At 46.9% G+C, this 17,540-nt stretch overlaps 2 protein-coding genes across 3 annotated transcripts in view; both read right to left on the minus strand.

Moving 5' to 3' along the window:
• Window positions 1-8,178: 8,178 nt before the first annotated feature.
• Window positions 8,179-10,856, minus strand: FAM209A (family with sequence similarity 209 member A). The gene is made up of 2 exons (XM_019972775.2): window positions 9,467-10,856; window positions 8,179-8,522 (listed from the first exon to the last, which is right to left on the minus strand). The coding sequence occupies exons 1-2, from the start codon at window positions 9,923-9,925 to the stop codon at window positions 8,265-8,267; spliced, it is 717 nt and encodes a 238-aa protein (XP_019828334.2). The 5' UTR covers window positions 9,926-10,856; the 3' UTR covers window positions 8,179-8,264.
• A 2,194-nt stretch (window positions 10,857-13,050) lies between these two features.
• RTF2 (replication termination factor 2) overlaps window positions 13,051-17,540 on the minus strand; it is a 43,296-nt gene continuing 38,806 nt past the window's right edge. Inside the window, exons 6-9 of one of the 2 annotated variants that reach the window (XM_019972153.2) lie at window positions 17,233-17,346; window positions 14,395-14,449; window positions 14,195-14,290; window positions 13,051-13,444 (exon numbers count right to left, since the gene is read on the minus strand). In XM_019972153.2, the coding sequence (XP_019827712.2) occupies window positions 13,290-13,444; window positions 14,195-14,290; window positions 14,395-14,449; window positions 17,233-17,346 (420 nt within the window). In that variant the 3' untranslated portion in view covers window positions 13,051-13,289. Of the gene's footprint in view, window positions 13,448-14,194; window positions 14,291-14,394; window positions 14,450-17,232; window positions 17,347-17,540 lie in introns of both variants that reach the window. The other variant, XM_019972152.2, reaches the window with a different exon arrangement.

Below are 17,540 nucleotides of genomic sequence, written 5' to 3' on the forward strand. Positions count from 1 at the left end.
GAACTGGTTAAGTACGGTACATCCGAACTCTAGAATAAGAATCATTCTTCTCCCCGAGGGCAGGGGAGGGGCACCTCCCTCTATGAAACCTCTGTCCTGCTTTGGGGCAGAAAAAGGGAGGGCAGAGAGCACTTTCTGCCTCAGCTGCCTCCAGCTCAAAACAATCCTTGTGCCAAAGTGGTACACTTCGGGTCAGCATGTCCATCAAGGACCCAATTACAGCAAGAGGCCAGCCCTCGGAAGGAAGGTGGGTTTCTCGGAGAACCTTGGGGCCTTTGCACTGGCTTCCCATCCCCAGGGCCTCACCTCACACAGCGTGTTGTTCAAAGTGTCCTCCGAAAGGTCTTCCCTGACCATCTGGCTTCAGGGGCCCCTCCTCCAGAGTAGTTTTCTTCACAGCACTCAGCTGCTCCTGAACAATGTTGTATATTTATGTGTTCGTGGCCAGTGTTGGCGTTTCGTCTTTGTCTGACAAAATCCCCAGAAATACTGTAGGATTTTATTACCTTTGCATTCTCGGTGCCCAGAAGGAATTTGGCCTTTTTGGACTTGAGTAATACGCAACGTATGGATAAGTCACATTGTGTTCATTGATTCATTCGTCCACCCATGGACACTGAGGCCGCTTCTGTTTCTTGGTGGCTGTGAAAATCATTGCTATGAACTTGGGTGAGCAAATAGCTCTCCCCAATCCTGCTTTGGGGTGTTTACCCAGAAGTGGGGTTGCCAAATCTTATGGAAATTCTGCTTTTTGAGTTTTGGGGGAAGCTCTGTCCTGTTCTTCGCCGTGGCTGCACTGGTTTTCAATCTCTTTCCTGGGAGCCACCTCTAAGGGGTGTGAGGAGGCCCTGTGCGCCGCGTTCACACATCACTGGATCTTCAGCACCACTGCCGTGCTCGCACAGAGATGCTCCTGAGCCCTGGCTGAATGATGATGAACAGATACAGAGGGAAGGGTGAGTGGGTGAAGGGGAGACGGTGTTTCCGGAATATCGAGGTCAAGGTGGCTATGATGGCAAAGCTCCAGCGCATCTGCCTGAGGGCTGAGGCCACACACACTGGGAGGGAAGGCGCTGAGCAGCCTCTTCAAGCTCACAGCTCAGAACCGCAGCCCCAGTGGGGAGGCGAGGGTCCTGGCAGGGACCAGGGGCCAGACAGGGAGGGGCTCTGCCCCCAGGAACTCAGGGCCTCCCTGTGCCCCCAGGGAGCTGCCTCCCACGTCTCTGCCTCTCCCAGGTCACCACTCTGGGGCAGGTCCCTGCTGGGCCTCCCCAAGTGTCCCTAGGAAAGAGAGACAGAAGAGCCTGGGCAGCAGTGGGTCCTCCCACGGCCACTGTCCCCTCCTCTCCATCATGTTTACTTTTCTATGGGTTTTCAAGATGGAAGGGAATCTAATTTCTTCATCTCTGGGAGTAATGCACTTCAGAGCTATCTTCATGTCAGCACTGTCACTGAGCAGGGCTCAGGGCTCCGTGTAAGGGAATCATGACTCTTTTACAATATGATGACCACGTGTCAAAGATGTTACTCGGGGGACTTCCCTGGTGGTCCAGTGGTTAAGGATCCACCTTGCAATGCAGGGAATGCAAGTTCTATTCCTGGTCAGGGAACAAAGATCTCACATGCTGAGGGCAAGGAGATCACACCAGTCAATCCTAAAGGAAACCAACCCTGAATATTTCCTGGAAGGACTGATGCTGAAGATGAAGCTCCAATACTTGGACCACCTGACGTGAAGAGCCAACTCATTGGAAAAGACCCTGATGCTGGAAAAGATTGAGGGCAGGGGACAAGGGGGTGACAGAGGATGAGATGGTTGGATGGCATCACTGACTCGATCGACATAAGTTGTAGCAGGTTCCAAGAGATGGTGACGGACAGGGAAGCCTGGCGTGCTGCAGTCCATGGGGTCGCAAAGAGTCAGGCATGACTTAGCAACAACTGAACAAAAACACACCAAGATGCAACTAAGACCCAACACAGCCAAACAAATAAATAATAAATAAATAAACAAAAGAAACAACAAAATTCTCAAAAAAAAAGAGAGATGTCATTCATTAGCTAAGGAGGGGCCAGCTGCTCGTTATAGATGAGATTCAGACAAGGCTTCAAAGGACTAGCAGTCAACAGGAGGATGACAGACAGACAGGCAGAGGCAGAGCTGCTTGACTGGGTCCCCTACGTGCAACCCACCTGCATCTTCATAAAATCGAAGGCTTGGCGTATTATCTGTTTTCTAGAGTTTACAGAACTGGGAAGTGGCTCCAAGGTGCCAGAAGCCAGAGCTCACTCTCAGGGCCTCCAGAAGACTCCTTGTTTCCCACGGGAAACCTCATGTGGCCATGTCTATTGTCCCCTGAGGCCCCCCCTACCCCCACCAAGGGCTCCTGAGAGCAGAGACCAGCACTCACTCGGCATCCATCAGGTGTGGCCCAGGCTGGGCCATCTGGAGATACCTGGAGAAATGGGTGCATCTTGGCCTGTTCCAGTCTCCTCTCCCCACGGCCCTCATCTCACCAGGAGGGAAACTCAAGTCCTATCGATGGCCTGCAAGGCACCTGCTCCCTGGGCCCCACCTCATCCCCTCCCCAACTCCACCCCAAGCACAGGACACCACCCCCACCCAGGGCTCCCCATCAGGCTGGGCTCCCTCCAGCCTCAGGGCTTTTGCACCTCCCTTCCCAGTGTCCTCCACACTCATCTCTAGCTGGTCTTCAGGGCTGACCCCCTCTAGTAACGGCTTCTCAGTAGCCCTTCCGTGACCACACCATTTAAGATCTAAAGAACCATCTTGCTCACTGACCCCCACACCCTCACCTCTTGCCTTGGAGAGACTACCTATTAGACTCATGGGTGTGCTTCTCATTTCTTCCTCAGTGGACAGCAAGCTCTGTCCCGGGAAGATGTTTGTTTGTTTTTATCTTCTCATGCCCAGAACCTGGAGAAGTGCACAGAACAAACACTTGAATAAATGAATAAATAATCAATGACAAAAGTTCATTGTTAATAAAAAGTAACGTTGTTATTACTGCTTTTAAATATATATTAATATGTATAATATATAAATATATGTTAAATATATAATATAAATATTTATTTATTTATTTATTTGGCTGCACCAGCTATTAGTTGAGGTATGTGAGGTCTAGTTCTCTGCCCAGGGATTGAACCCAGGCCCCCCTTCATTGGGAGCACAGCGTCTTCGCCACTGGACCACTAGGGAAGCCCCTGTTATTACTACTGGTACAAAGAATGCCAGTTGCTAACTATGATCAAAGTGTTACGACCACTTCATCAGATGAAGTGTTACCATCACTTCATCTCACACATTATTTTCATCAAAGGTCTTTGAAAACAAGGTCTGGGAAACCAGAGCGCTGTTTCCCGTGACGGGCTTCGTCTGCCACCTAGCAGCAATCTTAGGTAACTGCAAGCCTCACAAGGCCACGTAAGACAGGTGGTTCAGGCAGAAGTGTCCAGTCCGCTGTCCGCAAATCCGTTAAAAAAAAAAAAAATCTGTATTGGCATTTCTGATGAGAATTCGAGCTGGCACAAGCCTCCTGGAGGGAAATTTGGCAATACCTAACAAAACTACACCTGGGCTTTCCTTTCTCTCCCACTAAGGTCATTCCTAGAAATCTACCCTAAAGTTATGTCTCCAACAACACAAAAACAGGTATGCACAAAGTGATTCACTGCATTATCATTTGTCATTTCAAACTTCTGGAAACTACCTGAAGATTTTCATGGAAGACAGAGGCTAAACAAACATGATGGAGCACTCTGCAGCGGGGGAAAAAAGCATGAGAAAGACCCTCTCAAAGCCAAAAAGAAGGGATTTTCAAGGACTTTCTGTTAAATGGAGAAAGCAAAGCCCCAAAGAATATAGAACGCTTGCTCTTCTTCACATCAGAAAGAAGGAGCATAAGAAAATAAATGTGTATCTGTTCATTTGCGCAACAGAAATGCAGGAAGGATAAGACAGAAAGCAACGAGGCTGATCACAGCCCTACAGGGCTTTGTGGAGGGGAAGAGGGCATGGGATTCGGGTGGCAGGGATGAGAAAGAGAGGCAGTTCTCTGGGTGCATCTTTTTTTCTAAATCTTTGACTCTCAGTGAAGGCCAAACCCTACACTTCTCATGTGAACCAGCGGCCATAATCCTGGACATCTAAACCAGAGAAATGAAAGTGTGTGTTCACATAGAAACCTGCACACAATTCTTCATAGCAGTCCTGTTATCATAAGCGAAAACTACAAAAAGACTAAAATGTGCCCCCACAAGCGGATGGTTCAACAGACTCAGCAGCAGACAGGCATGAATTGTTGGCATATGACACCACCTGGATGTATCTGAAGGGCTGTAAGGAGTGAAAGAGGCCAACCTCAAGGGTAACACACTGTGTGATTTCATTCGCATAACATTGTCGTAGAGATGGAAACGGATTGGTGGTTGCCAGGGGTCAGGGGAGGTGGGGAAGGCTGTTGACAGTCTCTGCCAGGATAGTGTGGTTGGGGTAGGGTGGGTCCAGGCTTCCACACCAGGGACAGAACAACACAGACTCTCCCCACACACTGTTGCAACATCTGTCTTCTGGTTCTGTGATTGTTCTCAAGTTGCATAAGATGCAACCACTGGGGAATCCAGGTGAAGGGTCTAAGAAGATACTCTGTTACCTTTGCAACTTCCTGTGACTCTACAATTATTTCAAATTAAATGCTCAATAACCGTGATTATGGTCAAATGAACATGTCAGGGCAGGGGGAGGCTTGGTCCCTGGGCCAATAGTTTGTAACTTCTAGTTTCAAGGAGCAGGACAGTCCTATTCTTGATCCCCTGCCATTATTCCTTTGGTCCCATTCCCCGAGTTCAGAAGCCAGGGACTAGGTCAGAGGGAGTGTGGACTTGTCCTCCAAGGCATTGGGAACAACAATGGTGTTCAGCAATTGGGAACAGAAAGATAGGGTGTGTGCGTGTGTGTGTGTTACTGATTTTCTACTGCTGTGTCATAAACTATCACAAACTTGGTGGCTTCAAGCAACACACATTTATTCTCCTACAGTTTCTGTGGACCGAGAGTCTGTTCCGGTGGGTGGGCTCCTCTGTGAGGGTCTCACACGACAGGGGTCCCCTCTGACACGGGGGGCTCTTCCAGATCATGTCCTTGCAGCTGTGTGACTGAGACTCTGGGCTTCTTTTCTAGCTGTCGACTGGGGACTGTTCTCAGATCCTAGAGGATGCTCTCACATCTCTGCCTCATGACCCACCACCTCTGGCAGTGGTCTTTTCAGGCCGCCAGGAGAGGGTCTTGGCTACGAATTCTGCCAACCCTCCAAGTGAATCTCCTCTGACGGAGACAGGAGGTGTAGGTGACTACAACCATCTGGTGGCTTCGAGCTGCTGAGTCACTGCAGAGTGCAGAAACCCTGGGGTTTCAGCTGACACTCAAACAGCAGAGGTGAGCGGCTTTGTGGGGCTCTCACTCCTTGATCTGTATCTATTACATTTTTGTATGAAAATAATGCATGAAATAGACTGGAGCGAGGAAAACACTATTTTCTAGGCAACACCGGGGTCTGCAAAGCTTTGTGTTAGTCAAGGCAAAGACTCGGGACACTCTTTTATGGAAACTGTTAAATCCACTTGAACAGCAGATTTTGTTCTAATTATATCCCAGATCAACTCCCTATAAGAAATTTTGATGTTTTGCTCTTTCATAGGATTCCCATCATTAGCTGGGACAAAACAACACAAAAATGATACGAAATTACATTTTTGCTTATCAGACCAAGAGGGGATGTTTGTGAAGGTTATTGAATATATCAGATCCCAGTGAACATATCTTCTGTTTGTTAACATATAAATTAGGACTTTCCTGGTGGCTTGGATGGTAAAGAATCTGCCTGCAAAGCAGAAGACCCAGGTTTGATCCCTGGGTCAGGAAGATCGCCTGGTGAAGGGAATGGCAATCCACTCCAGTATTCTTGCCTGGAGAATTCCATGGACAGAGGACCCTGGCGGGCTCTAGTTCATGGGGTCGCAAAGAGTTGGACACGACTGAGCAAGATTAGTATAAACTAGGATCAACAAACTTTTCCTGTGAAGAGCTAGTTAGTAAATATTTTCAGCTCTGTGGGTCATAATGGTTTCTGTGCAGTAATTCAACTCTGCCACAGAGCACAAAAGTCACCAGAGGCAACATGTAAATGATAGTGTGGCTCTGTTTCAATAAAAATTTATCTACGGTCACTGAAATTCGAGTTTCATGTAACTTTCATATCATGAAATATGATTCATCAGTTGATATTTTTTCAACCATTTAAAAATATAAAATCCATTATTGGACTTCCCCGATGGTCCAAGTGGTTAATACTCCACACTTCCACTGTGGGTGGAATGGGTTCTATCCCTGATCAGGGAACTAAGGCCTTGCCTGCCACATGGCGTGGCCAAAAATATTAAAATTAAAAATTAAAAAACCACTGTTAGTTCCAGGGCTGTTCAAAAACAGGCAGAAGCTGATTTGACCTGTGAGTCGTGATTTGGCAACCTTTTGATTATCTCCATTCTAATCTAAAATATACCCCATGTTGACATCACAGGTTAAAACCAAAGTCTTTTTTCCTTATCTGCATTTCTTCAGAATGTGCTGGGAAAATAACTTTTGCTTGAAAACATGCAGAAAGAGTACAGGAGGCACTGAGGAGACATCTCAACTCCTTCCAGTTTTTTTTTTTTTTCTTTTTTAAAAATATTCTGAAAGCTGAAATTGAGACAAAAAGCAAAGGGTTCAGGGATCACTTTTCAAAGATAGGGTGACAATGATGAGAGGGGAAGAGGTGGGAGGTCTAACCTGAGGTCTCTCAGACACTGTGTGGGACTCGTCTTGAAGATGCTGCTCGAATCATGAGGATTAACTCTTTTTAGCCAGATGGAAGGCAATGGAGGTTCAAGCACACTTAAATTAGGTGTGAAGTGGAAATAAGGGAACTTCCAGAGCGGACGTCTCTGCCTAGGCCTGCATCTGCTCGTCCTAAAACTATCAGGGTGGCCTTTATGAGGCGTCATGAGATAATAGAACAGCCCAGAGAAAGTGTAGTTTCCATTAGCCATACGAACATGCCGAAATACCCATATTTTATTTTTATTATTTGTTTTTTGTGGCACACTGCAAGGCATGTGGGATCTTAGTTCCCCAACCAGGGATCAAAACTTCATCCCCTGCTATGGAAGCCTGGAGTCTTAAACACTGGGCTAGCTGCCAGAGAAGTTCCCCAAATATCCATACTTTAAACAAGTATTATAAAGAACATTCAGGAGACATAAAAGACGTAGGTTTGATCTCTGTTGGGAAGATCCTCTGGAGGAGGCATGGCAATCCACTCCAGTATTCTCGTCTGGGAAATCCCGGACAGAGTGGTCCATGGGGTCGCAAAGGATCGGAAATGACTGAAGTGACTTAGCACTCACAAAGAATGCTAACCCTGACTGCTTTGGAAGCTCCTGATTAGCTTGTCTATATCCAAATGACATTAGAAACGTGGTTTGAGTTTCCATTTTTCTTAATCCATTTAGATACATGTAACTGTCAGTTTTGTGTAGAAAAAGTCAATATGTTAGACCCACAAGTAGAATGAATAAGTTTCTGAAGGTAAGAAAATGAAGTGAGGGGCTTCCCTAGTGGTCCAGTGGCTAAGATCACACACTCCCAATGCAGGGAGCCCAGGTCAGGGAACTGGATCCCACAGGTCGCAACTATGACCAGGAGCAGCTAAATAAATAAACATTAAAAAAAAAAGTGAAGTGAATCCACCATCCTCCGGGCACACATACCTCCTAACTCAATCATTTTATAATTTTAAACCTATAATTAAAGTTGTCCTTTGTAATGTAGTAAATTAGAGAAAAAATGGTTCTGCCCTTTCCAAAAATAGCTACTATAAAGATAAGTTATTACAGAAATAATATTAGCATCTTATCCCAAAATCTCCCAAGCCTTATTCTACAAAGGTCATGGCCCAGTGGCCAAGCTTGTCACTGTCCTCACGCTTCTCACCACCCTCAGCTCTAGAGAAGGTAAGAAACACAAAAACAGTAACTGCAATGGCTTCTGGCCTCACGTTTTTTTTTCTAGTTTAAAGAAAAAATGAGAAAGGAAAAAGGTCACAAATACGAGAATTGCTTTTCTTCACAACAGTTTTATAGTTTGGATACAGTTTGTCAGTACCCAACTTCTCCTCTCCTACTTGGACACACAAACCCACTCAATCGACAGAGTCTTCTTCGCCCCAAACCTCATATATTGTAACTTTATGCTGTGGATCTGCGTTCCCTAAGTTCTGAAGCCTGAAGTGACCGCTGGTTGTCATGCTGACTTTCAGATTCCGCACCCTGGACACAAATTCCACAAGGTCCATCTCGAGCTGGGTTAAGGTACTGAATGCATAGTTTTTGTTGGGTGAAGCGTTTTTCCTTCCTGGAGGGCGAAATGTACAGCCCCGAAGGGTGGGAGGAGTCTGCACCTGTCAAGAAAGATATTCAGGGTGAATGATACCGTTGACATTGCTGGTTTGTGTTGACGGAGTTCTAAGAGAGTTGGGCTCACCTGCGAGAAGTTGGCTCTAGCATTGATCTAGTCACAGGACTGGCAAATGATGGCCAAATATGGCCTGCCAGCTGCTTTTGTTAATAAAGTTTTATTGGAACAGCCAGGCTCATTCATTTGCCGATAGTCTATGACTGCTTTCATGCTCAAAGGGCAGAGTTGAGTCCTTGCAACAGAGACTGAATGGGCTACAAAGCTGAAAATATCGACTATGTGGCCTTTTGCAGAAAGGTTTGCCAATCCCCTGCTCCCATCAGTTTGGACACAGTATCCTGGAGCATTGGGTCTGCTGAAGAGGGAACAAGCCACCATATTTCTCTTCCCATCCCCTTCTCAGAGCTCTTCAGCCACTTCATGGACAGGCTGTTACTTCTTTACACCTCTGACCCTTTACAACAGATCTTTTCCTTTACTTGGAATAATGATACCACTTCCATTCAGTTCAGCAACTGGTAATAATTCAGATGTCAGGGAAATGAGAAATCAGCGGCAGTGAATCTGGCTCTGTAAATAATTTTGACCTGAAACATGCCAAGTTCTTGAATCTATCCTCATTTGAAAAAAAAAAAAAAAAAAACTGATTTAACAGGATAAACTTTGAGCCAAGGTTTTAGTTGCCTAATAAACAAAAGGTGGCCTTCAACTATATGAGTCCTAATCTCTGTGAGTTCAGGCCTAGTTTTCTCTAAGGATATGTGGGGAAATGAGTTACCAGCACACTCAGGACTGGGAGTAGATACTCCATATTCAAACTCGTTATACCTAACAGTCTTGCCTGTAATAACGAGAGCATCTGTTTCTCTTGAGTCTGAGTTTTCTGAGATGGAATCAACGTGGATTAACAAAAGGAGCCACCCTTACCTTATTCTTTTCACCATCTCCTCGAAACTTCAGTATCATGTACAGCACAACAATAAAAGTGAGCCAGAGCCACTTGCTCCCAAGCCAGCTTTGGGTATGCTCTGGTAGATTCTGCCGAATTCTAAAGTGCCCTCCGCAGGGCACCTTCCCCTGGGTTTCTTTGGGTTTCTCTCTCAGAGAAGAAAACATAAAGGCATAGCCGCAGGAGAGACACAGAGGCAAGAACAAGCACCATTTCAGAGACTGCATGGTGAGCAGAGATGGCACAGGACGTGGCTCACAGTGGGCTGGTGTGCCCTTGCACCTGGAGACGGGACCAGGCAGGGCTGGGTCGTTGGTGATGTCACAGAGGGCCCCCCAGCCAGAACCTGCTCTGGCCATTGTGATGACTTCAGGGCAGAGGATAAAGAGGCTTGAGGGGGTCGCCTGGGAGTAGGATTTAAAGGGAAATGGCATCATTTCCAGCAAGCAGTCGAAAAAGAGGTGGGGAGTGACAGAATGCCATCTCCCTGCCAGTGTATGCTTTCTGAGCCTGGTGCTCTACTGGGAGGGCGGGTCCGTCTCCTATTTTTATTTTTGCATTTGTTGAATCCAGACACTGTGGTGAGCAGAGCAGACTCAAGGCATGTGCCCCCGTGGAGCAGAAAGCTGAATGGGAAAGAAAGATATTAAACCAGAGGCTGCAAACTAGGAGCTCCTGATGTGTTTTGTGTGGCCTACACTGTTCTGAAAAATTATTGTATTCAGTCGCTAAGTCGTGTCTGACTCTTTGTGACCCCATGGACTGTAGCTTGCCAGGCTCTTCTGTCAATGGGATTCTCCAGGAAAGAATACTGCAGTGGGTTGCCATTTCCTCCTCCAGGGGATCTTCCCAACCCAGGGATCAAACCAAGTCTCCTGCATCTCTTGCTTTGGCTGGGGTATTTAAATGGGGGTGGGGGAGCTCCATTTACAAAGGTCAGATTTCTGATTTCCTTGAAAAGTATGGAAGATCTGATAACACAGGGCCCCTCTCTGCTGGAGCCAAGTAGGAAACCGCCCCTCTGGTGGCTATGTTCTACTGTCCCCACCACTTCTATCACCTCATATCCACACTCGCTGACATCATCTGAGTGTACAACGCCTGGCTTAATTAAGAGTATCATTTACTTCATTAAAATTGTGATAAGGGAATTAGGAAAGACCTCTTTTGCTTTTACTATTTATAAATTGAAGACAAATCAACATCTGAGCATTAGTTTTACATGACCAGTTATCAAATGGTCACAGTATGAAGTATGCAGTTGTTCATTAGCAAACTGTTTTGAGTTTTAGACTAATAAGTACTAATAGCGGAGATGAAAACTGAAGAAAAATGCCAATTTGAAGTTTGTGAATAGGCAATGGCACCCCACTCCAGTACTCTTGCCTGGAAAATCCCATGGATGGACGAGCCTGGTGGGCTGCAGTCCATGGGGTCGCTAAAAGTTAGACACGACTGAGCGACTTCACTTTCACTTTTCACTTTCATGCATTGGAGAAGGAAATGGCAACCCATTCCAGTGTTCTTGCCTGGAGAATCCCAGGGACGAGGGAGCCTGGTGGGCTGCCGTCTATCGGGTTGCTCAGAGTTGGACACGACTGAAGCGACTTAGCAGCAGCAGAAGCAGCAACAGCCTTAAAAAAGCTCCATCCTTTTAGGTGATCTTTTTTCCCTGTAAGTTCTCTGGAAAAACAATGGAGATTGGACATCTCGATTTCAAATGTAAATGAAAACTAATTTTTAATATTTAACTGTTACTGAAAAAAGTGAAAACGTTAGTTTCTCAGTCATGTCTGACTCTTTGTGATCCCATGAGCTGTGGCCCATCAGGCTCCTCTGTCTATGGGATTCTCCAGGCAAGAATCCTGGAGTGGGTAGCCATTCCTTTCTCCAGGGGATCTTCCAGATCCAGGGACTGAACTGTTATTACTGTGAAAAAACAAACTGTGATGAGGGAACTTCCCTGGTGGTCCAGTGGTTAGGACTCCAATGCAGGGGACACAGGTTCGATCCCTGATTGGGGAATGAAGATGCCGCAGGCTGAACAGCATGGCCAAAAAACAAAAAAACTGTGGTTAAGAAATGAGAGCTTTGAGAGTGCGAAGGGGTAGCTGGAGGTTAGTTCAGGCAGGCAGGTTTTCCTGAAGAAGACATCCGGGCAGAGTGTGAGGGATGATCAGTTGGCTGGATGAAGTGGGGGAGAGGCTGATATCCAGGCAGGTGTGGGGACGGTGAGGCGACAGGGGTGCCGCGGACAGGAGCCGCCGCCAGGAACACAACCAGGCCCACAGGCCACCGTGTTCAAAAACCACCAGCTTCTGAAAGTGACACAAAACAAAAAAATCCCAATCAGCGGAACACAGGGCTTGCACCTGTTCCGCTGGGTCATCTGATTCACACTTTTTCCTCAGAAAGACGACTTCTGCTGCTACAACCCAGGGTCCACGGTGTGTCTGCACTCAGCCTCTGACTGTGTTGAGCCCAGGGAAGTTCTGTGAGAGGATGTGAAATCAGAAGGGGAGACAGAGGAGAGTCAGACGTACCACACAGGCTGACGTGGGGATCACACTCCCCCTACCTTCAGGGGCGGGGGGCTCCCGGGTAGAGAGCTTACAGGAGTGTGAGAGCCCAGGCTTGATCAGAAATAGGCATGGTGATCGTAACTAGATGTCTGCATATAAATGTACATAAATGGTAATTTTCATGTTTCTTCTGGAAAAAGTCTGCAACAAAAATTCACTGATCTTGATATAATCTGATGAAAATGCATCTATATTCACGTATCCTGGGGTCCAACTCCTGACTGCTAAGGCAGAGGACAGGGTGTCAGAGCAGCCTGACTTCAGCTCTCCAGCCCCTTCCCCTTCCCAACCCCAGGCTGCTCCCTCCCGCTTCCAACTTCCTCTCCCAGCTCCTTTGTCTGCTCTAAAAAAAACTGTATTTTCCTGAAGTATAGTTGATTTACAGTGTTGTGTTTCCTCTGCCTGCTTCTTAATGGAACCCCATGCCCCGGATCCCCTATAAAGAACCATCTCCGTAATATGCCCCTGTCTCCAGAAGGCAGGGCTCACAATCTTGAGGCTCCTGCCTTTAGAACAGTTTCATTAATTAATGACTTTAACACACTTTATGCATGAGACATACCAATTTTATATCCAGTTTTCCTTTTCATAATCTGCTGAGAGAGAATGTGGCATTGATGTGACGTCACAGAATTACTGTCACTAACAATGCAATGGTTCCAAGTTTCTTACTCAAATATTAGTGGAAGAAGGAAAACACAGAGATGAGAGAAAAAGCAGACTTTAGACTTAATTTTTGTACCAAATCATCAGGTGCGCAACTAAATCGCCTTTCTCATCACAGCGATGGAGCAAGGAAACTCCCTAAGTCCCCTGCTCTGGTGCAAAACGCTCCCTCCCACAGCCCTGCAGGGAGAATGTACTTGAAACTCAACTCGTCCTTTCTCAAGTTCAGTCTCACTTGGCTTATTTAATTAATTAACCATTGGCAGCAAAACCATGAAAATGTCAAAATGAGTCAAATGAGCTGACCACACACCCAGGAGGAACCTGGAGTCTTTAATTATTTTGAGCATAAATATGCAGCCAACATGCTCTTAGGGCCTCGGGAAGGTCCAAGTGCAGAGAGGGTGGAGGTGAGTGGGACAGGGTGACGGGCGAGGCCAGCGGGGGTCACAGAGTCCCCACTGTGCCTTCCTACTCGAAGGCACCGTGCCTGGCTCCAGCTTTAAGGGGACGAGCAAGTGCACAGGCCCCAGCTGAGGCCGCACCGCTGGCCTCAGAAGCAGTAGGATGTGTGGGTGACCCAGTGGGCCGACTCCTCCTTGGAGCGCTTGGCGGAGCTGTGGGTGGTGAAGAGAGACTTGTAAGCTTCTGACTCTTCGCTGTCGGCGATGGACCTCTTAGCGGCTTTTCCAGAAGTGATCCCGTGTGCTGCTGGAAAAACGAGAAGCTTTCAACTCTGAGGCTGGGGCTGCAGACCATTCCAACCATCACATTCTTGAGAGGCCACCAAGCCCAGGAATTTCCCTCCTCCTTTCTGGGGAGGAATGCTGAAATACAGTATCTCAATCACCAAACCCAAAAAACAAACGAAGCTACTGTATGTAAATCTGTCATTTAAAATCACCTTAATCACTACTTGCACTGGCCCCAGCTTCAGGGATTGACGTACATGAGACCCTGAGGCCAGGGAGCTGGTATGTGGAGGGGTTTCTGGAACCCATGAACACTAGATGACTCACTCCTTACCTCATCCATCTGTCCTTCTCTTCTTTGTGAAATAAGTACTAGAGTCTCTAAATTCTGGACTAGCCACCAAACAGCTCCTGGCTGGGAGGCCAGAGGAGGGAGGCTGGCTCCAGTGCACAGAGAACCCAGCCTTGAAACGGGGAACGACCGAGTCAGGTCTTTGGTCTCTGCACCCCGTTCGCCTGGCCCTACGAGCAGGCTCCACGGGAAACTGGACAACGGCATGTGTGAGCACCCCCTTCGATCCTGACAGGCCTTCTGCTCCAAGGTGAATCAACCGTTTCTTAGTCACCCCCAAGAGAGCTCAGGGAACCCCAAGAGAGACACGGTCAGGATAAGCTAGAGTCTCCAGAGTCACCCCAGCAAACAGTGACACGACCACGCGGGTCTCCAGCTGTCTGAGTGGCCCACAGTCGTCTCAACTGGACCTACCTGCACTTTTGGGAGCCGAGTTGGTCTTCTTCTCTCGAGTGTCAAGGCTGGTTTCTTCGGGCTTCCCTGTTTTCACTTTTGATGGTCCTGGGGTTTCTGTGAAAAAACAAAGTAAAACAAAACCAAAGCAGGAACTTATTTAGCAAAACAGGCCTAGGGTTTTATTTTTGCTAAACAAGGACTTCTTTTTAGCATCTTACCTTCACTGACTTCTGATTTTGAGACAGACTCTGCCACCTTAGGTTTCTTTGTTTTCTGTGAAAAGAAAGGGAGAGAGGACACGTGCTCCAATTCACTGATTTTTAGCGTCTGTGTGGCCGCCACTGGCCTGGGAGTCCAACTTGAGGCCGACACAGTCACCTAGGGCAGGGCTCCCTCTGAAGGCGACTCTGACCCTCAGCCCTGCACCTTGGTCCTGCCTAGGTGTTTCTGGCTGCACACTTATGCCTCACGCAGTACACATCTAGAGGGATCTGCTCAGCTGTACAGTTATATTCCAAAACCACATCCTCAGACAATTTCAATAAGGAGGACAAGTTTCAGTTAGAACAGTCCGTTTCAATAGTGACCACCACACACATAAGAGCAGTTAGCTGGATAATAACATAAAATCCAGACAGGATAACTATGGACTGAATCCTAACCTTTTCAGGAAGACCTCCTCAAAGTGGTCAAAATGTTCTGACATTTGTGTATTTAACTGTAAGGACGTGAGGCCTGTACTAAAGAACACTTTAGCCAATTCTCAACTGTGGATTACTTCTGTTAGAATTCTGTTGCTCATAATAGTTAAAGTTAAGCTGGTCAGCAAAAAGTTAAGAAACGAAACTTCTAAAAACCACACAGCTGGGCTTCCCTGCTGGCTCAGTAGTAAAGAACCCACCTAACAATGTGAGAGACACAAGTTCGATCCCTGAACTGAGAAGATCCCACAAGCCGAGGAGCAACTAAGCCCGTGTTGCTATTCAGCTACTGAAGCTCGCATACCCTAGAGGCCATGCTCTGCAACAAGAGAAGCCACCACAATGAGAAGCCCACGCATCACAACTAGAGAAAGCCCACGCAGCAATGAAGACCCAGTGCAGCCATAAACAAATAAACATTAAGAGAAAAAGAATATTACAAACCACACAGCTGATTCAATCATAGGATAAACAGGACTCTTCACTGAGGGAATTTACTCTAATCATGACATTTCCTTCAGTATGCAAAAGGTGGCGCTACAGATACACAGCCTAACCCTTTCAGGAGGCTCCCATACCTAGAAAACATCCCACCTCTAGAAAACATCAGAGACCCTGCTCAGGCAGTGGCCTCTTGGTCTTGTAATATATATATACGCCACGTGATTTGTAACATCTGTACAAAACACAATGTCCTGTTCATTTCACACAGGCAAGACATGCATTCAACTCTGAGGGTAACACATCGTGGTTCAAAAATAATACAGAAAAGTGACTTCTAAGCCCTCCACTCACAGATAAGGTTATGATGTTTGAAAAGCATGGGCAATGGGGCATTAGAAAGGAAATGCTATGTCCTATTCCTAGCTGTGGGTATATTTGGGAAATATTTTGGTTTCCCGGCAGCCGTCTCTAAGAGGCATTCCCAGAAGCTCCAGGGAGGACCCTGCGGAGACGGGCAGGTTAGCTCCGCTGGGCTTTCAACAACTTGGCGGAAGCCTGGGACACAGGAGACAACTGAGGTAAGACGGCTACGACCACACCACCATCTCTACTAAAGCTTCCTTCAAAACACAATCTCCCCTTCCGTGCTTTTTAAAAACTGGACTTGATTGGTAGCAGCAATCAAGGACAAGCAGATCCTTTTTGGTAAATGTCCTCTGTCAAAAACATCTCAAACTTTTTCTTTTTTTGCTCATTTGATAATGAGATCACAGCTATTTAGAAAACCAACTTGAAATGAACACATTTATAGATTTAATTGCTCCTAAACCTAAAGTCACCCCTTTAAAACACAGAGTGGCTCTTTATCCTCATGAATGTTGTAATAACCCATACAAGACCACTTCGAGGAACACTTCGATTGGCATTTGATCACATAAGCTGGGCACAATTTCCTGTACTACAGAATAATTCACACAAATTATTTATTTTCTACCTAAGTGAGACAATAAGAGAAGAAAACCCAAATGGTTTAGCTCTTTCTGAGAATTCTGGACACGTAAGACCAATACCACATTCTCAAGCATCAGGCTTTTAAAGCCCCATGAACATGAATTACATATTATTTGAGAGTGATACAGTCCTGCACTTTCCTCTATTATGATTTTTAAAAAAGAATAACCTGAAAAATCTTTAATTATGACATCACTGGTAGATGTACTCCAACTGCATAAAAACAGGCAGGCTATTTTTTCTTCCCCACAATTTTATGTCCTCAATTTTCTAGTATTTTAGGCATTCTTTTGCCTTAGTTCTGAAGACATGAAGTTTCTCCCACATTTAAACTAAACCTAACTTTTTTTTTTAAGAATGTAAAAAGACCATAGCTATCACCTTAAGTACTCAAGAAATAACAAAATTCACTGCTGGATACAGAATCGATGGCATATTGAACACATTTCTTAGCTGATCAATTGTTTTGAGCCTGGGGCACAAAACAAAGCCTGCACCCCGACACCCCAACCCAGAGCATTGCCTGCAGTTGATGCTCACTGAGGTGCCACTCAAAACAGGTGGGCGGGAAGAGAGACCAAGCCATGGCTCCAGTGGTGGGAAGGCTATTCTCTGCTCTCCTGCCCGTGCTCTTCCCCTGCGGGTGGGCCAACCACTCCTCCCTCCACACTGAAGAGGAAGCTGAGTGCAGAGCAGACCATGGAGCCCGAGCTCCGAGGAATCTTCTAGAGCCCACGTTCTTCTAGGTCATAAAAGCCACCTCCATCACTGCAAACCCTGAGGGCGCTGCCAGCAGTGGGGTTGTGGGGTTGCAACAGGCTCCTGAGCAGGGGCCATGGCTGGGCAGGACCTACTTTTGCCCAGACTCAGAGGCTGAGGGCAAAGCCCAGGACGCGGTACCTTCCCCAGCTTGGCTCGCAGCCGCCTCTCCTCCATCCTGCTCTTCAGTACTTCCACGTCTTCCTTGGTGCCATTGAGCACGATGACGTCATCCTCCTGGAAGGCAGCCCCACACTGGAGAGGAGAGAGGAGAGAGGAGACAGGTCCCGTGAGCACGCGGACAGCAGCGACCCCAGGTCCTGGCTCTCAGCCCAGCCACTGGGCCTCCTGTTGTTTTCCCGCCTGCACCTTGGCTTGATCCGCTGTGGAGGTCCCGCCCTGCTTGGGGAAGTTTCCGGGCATGGTTAGTCCAACAGGCCTGCCTACAA

Source organism: Bos indicus, chromosome 13 (genome assembly GCF_029378745.1).
Source record: "Bos indicus isolate NIAB-ARS_2022 breed Sahiwal x Tharparkar chromosome 13, NIAB-ARS_B.indTharparkar_mat_pri_1.0, whole genome shotgun sequence".
Taxonomy (NCBI): domain Eukaryota; kingdom Metazoa; phylum Chordata; class Mammalia; order Artiodactyla; family Bovidae; genus Bos; species Bos indicus.

Excerpts from the sequence above, each read along its gene's own strand:
- FAM209A (XM_019972775.2), bottom strand. The coding sequence starts at position 9,925 with ATGATGCCATTTCCCTTTAAATCCTACTCCCAGGCGACCCCCTCAAGC. Across the intron at positions 8,523-9,466 it reads GAGATGGTGAAAAGAATAAG|GTGCAGACTCCTCCCACCCT; the intron begins GTAAGGGTGGCT and ends CTTTCTTGACAG.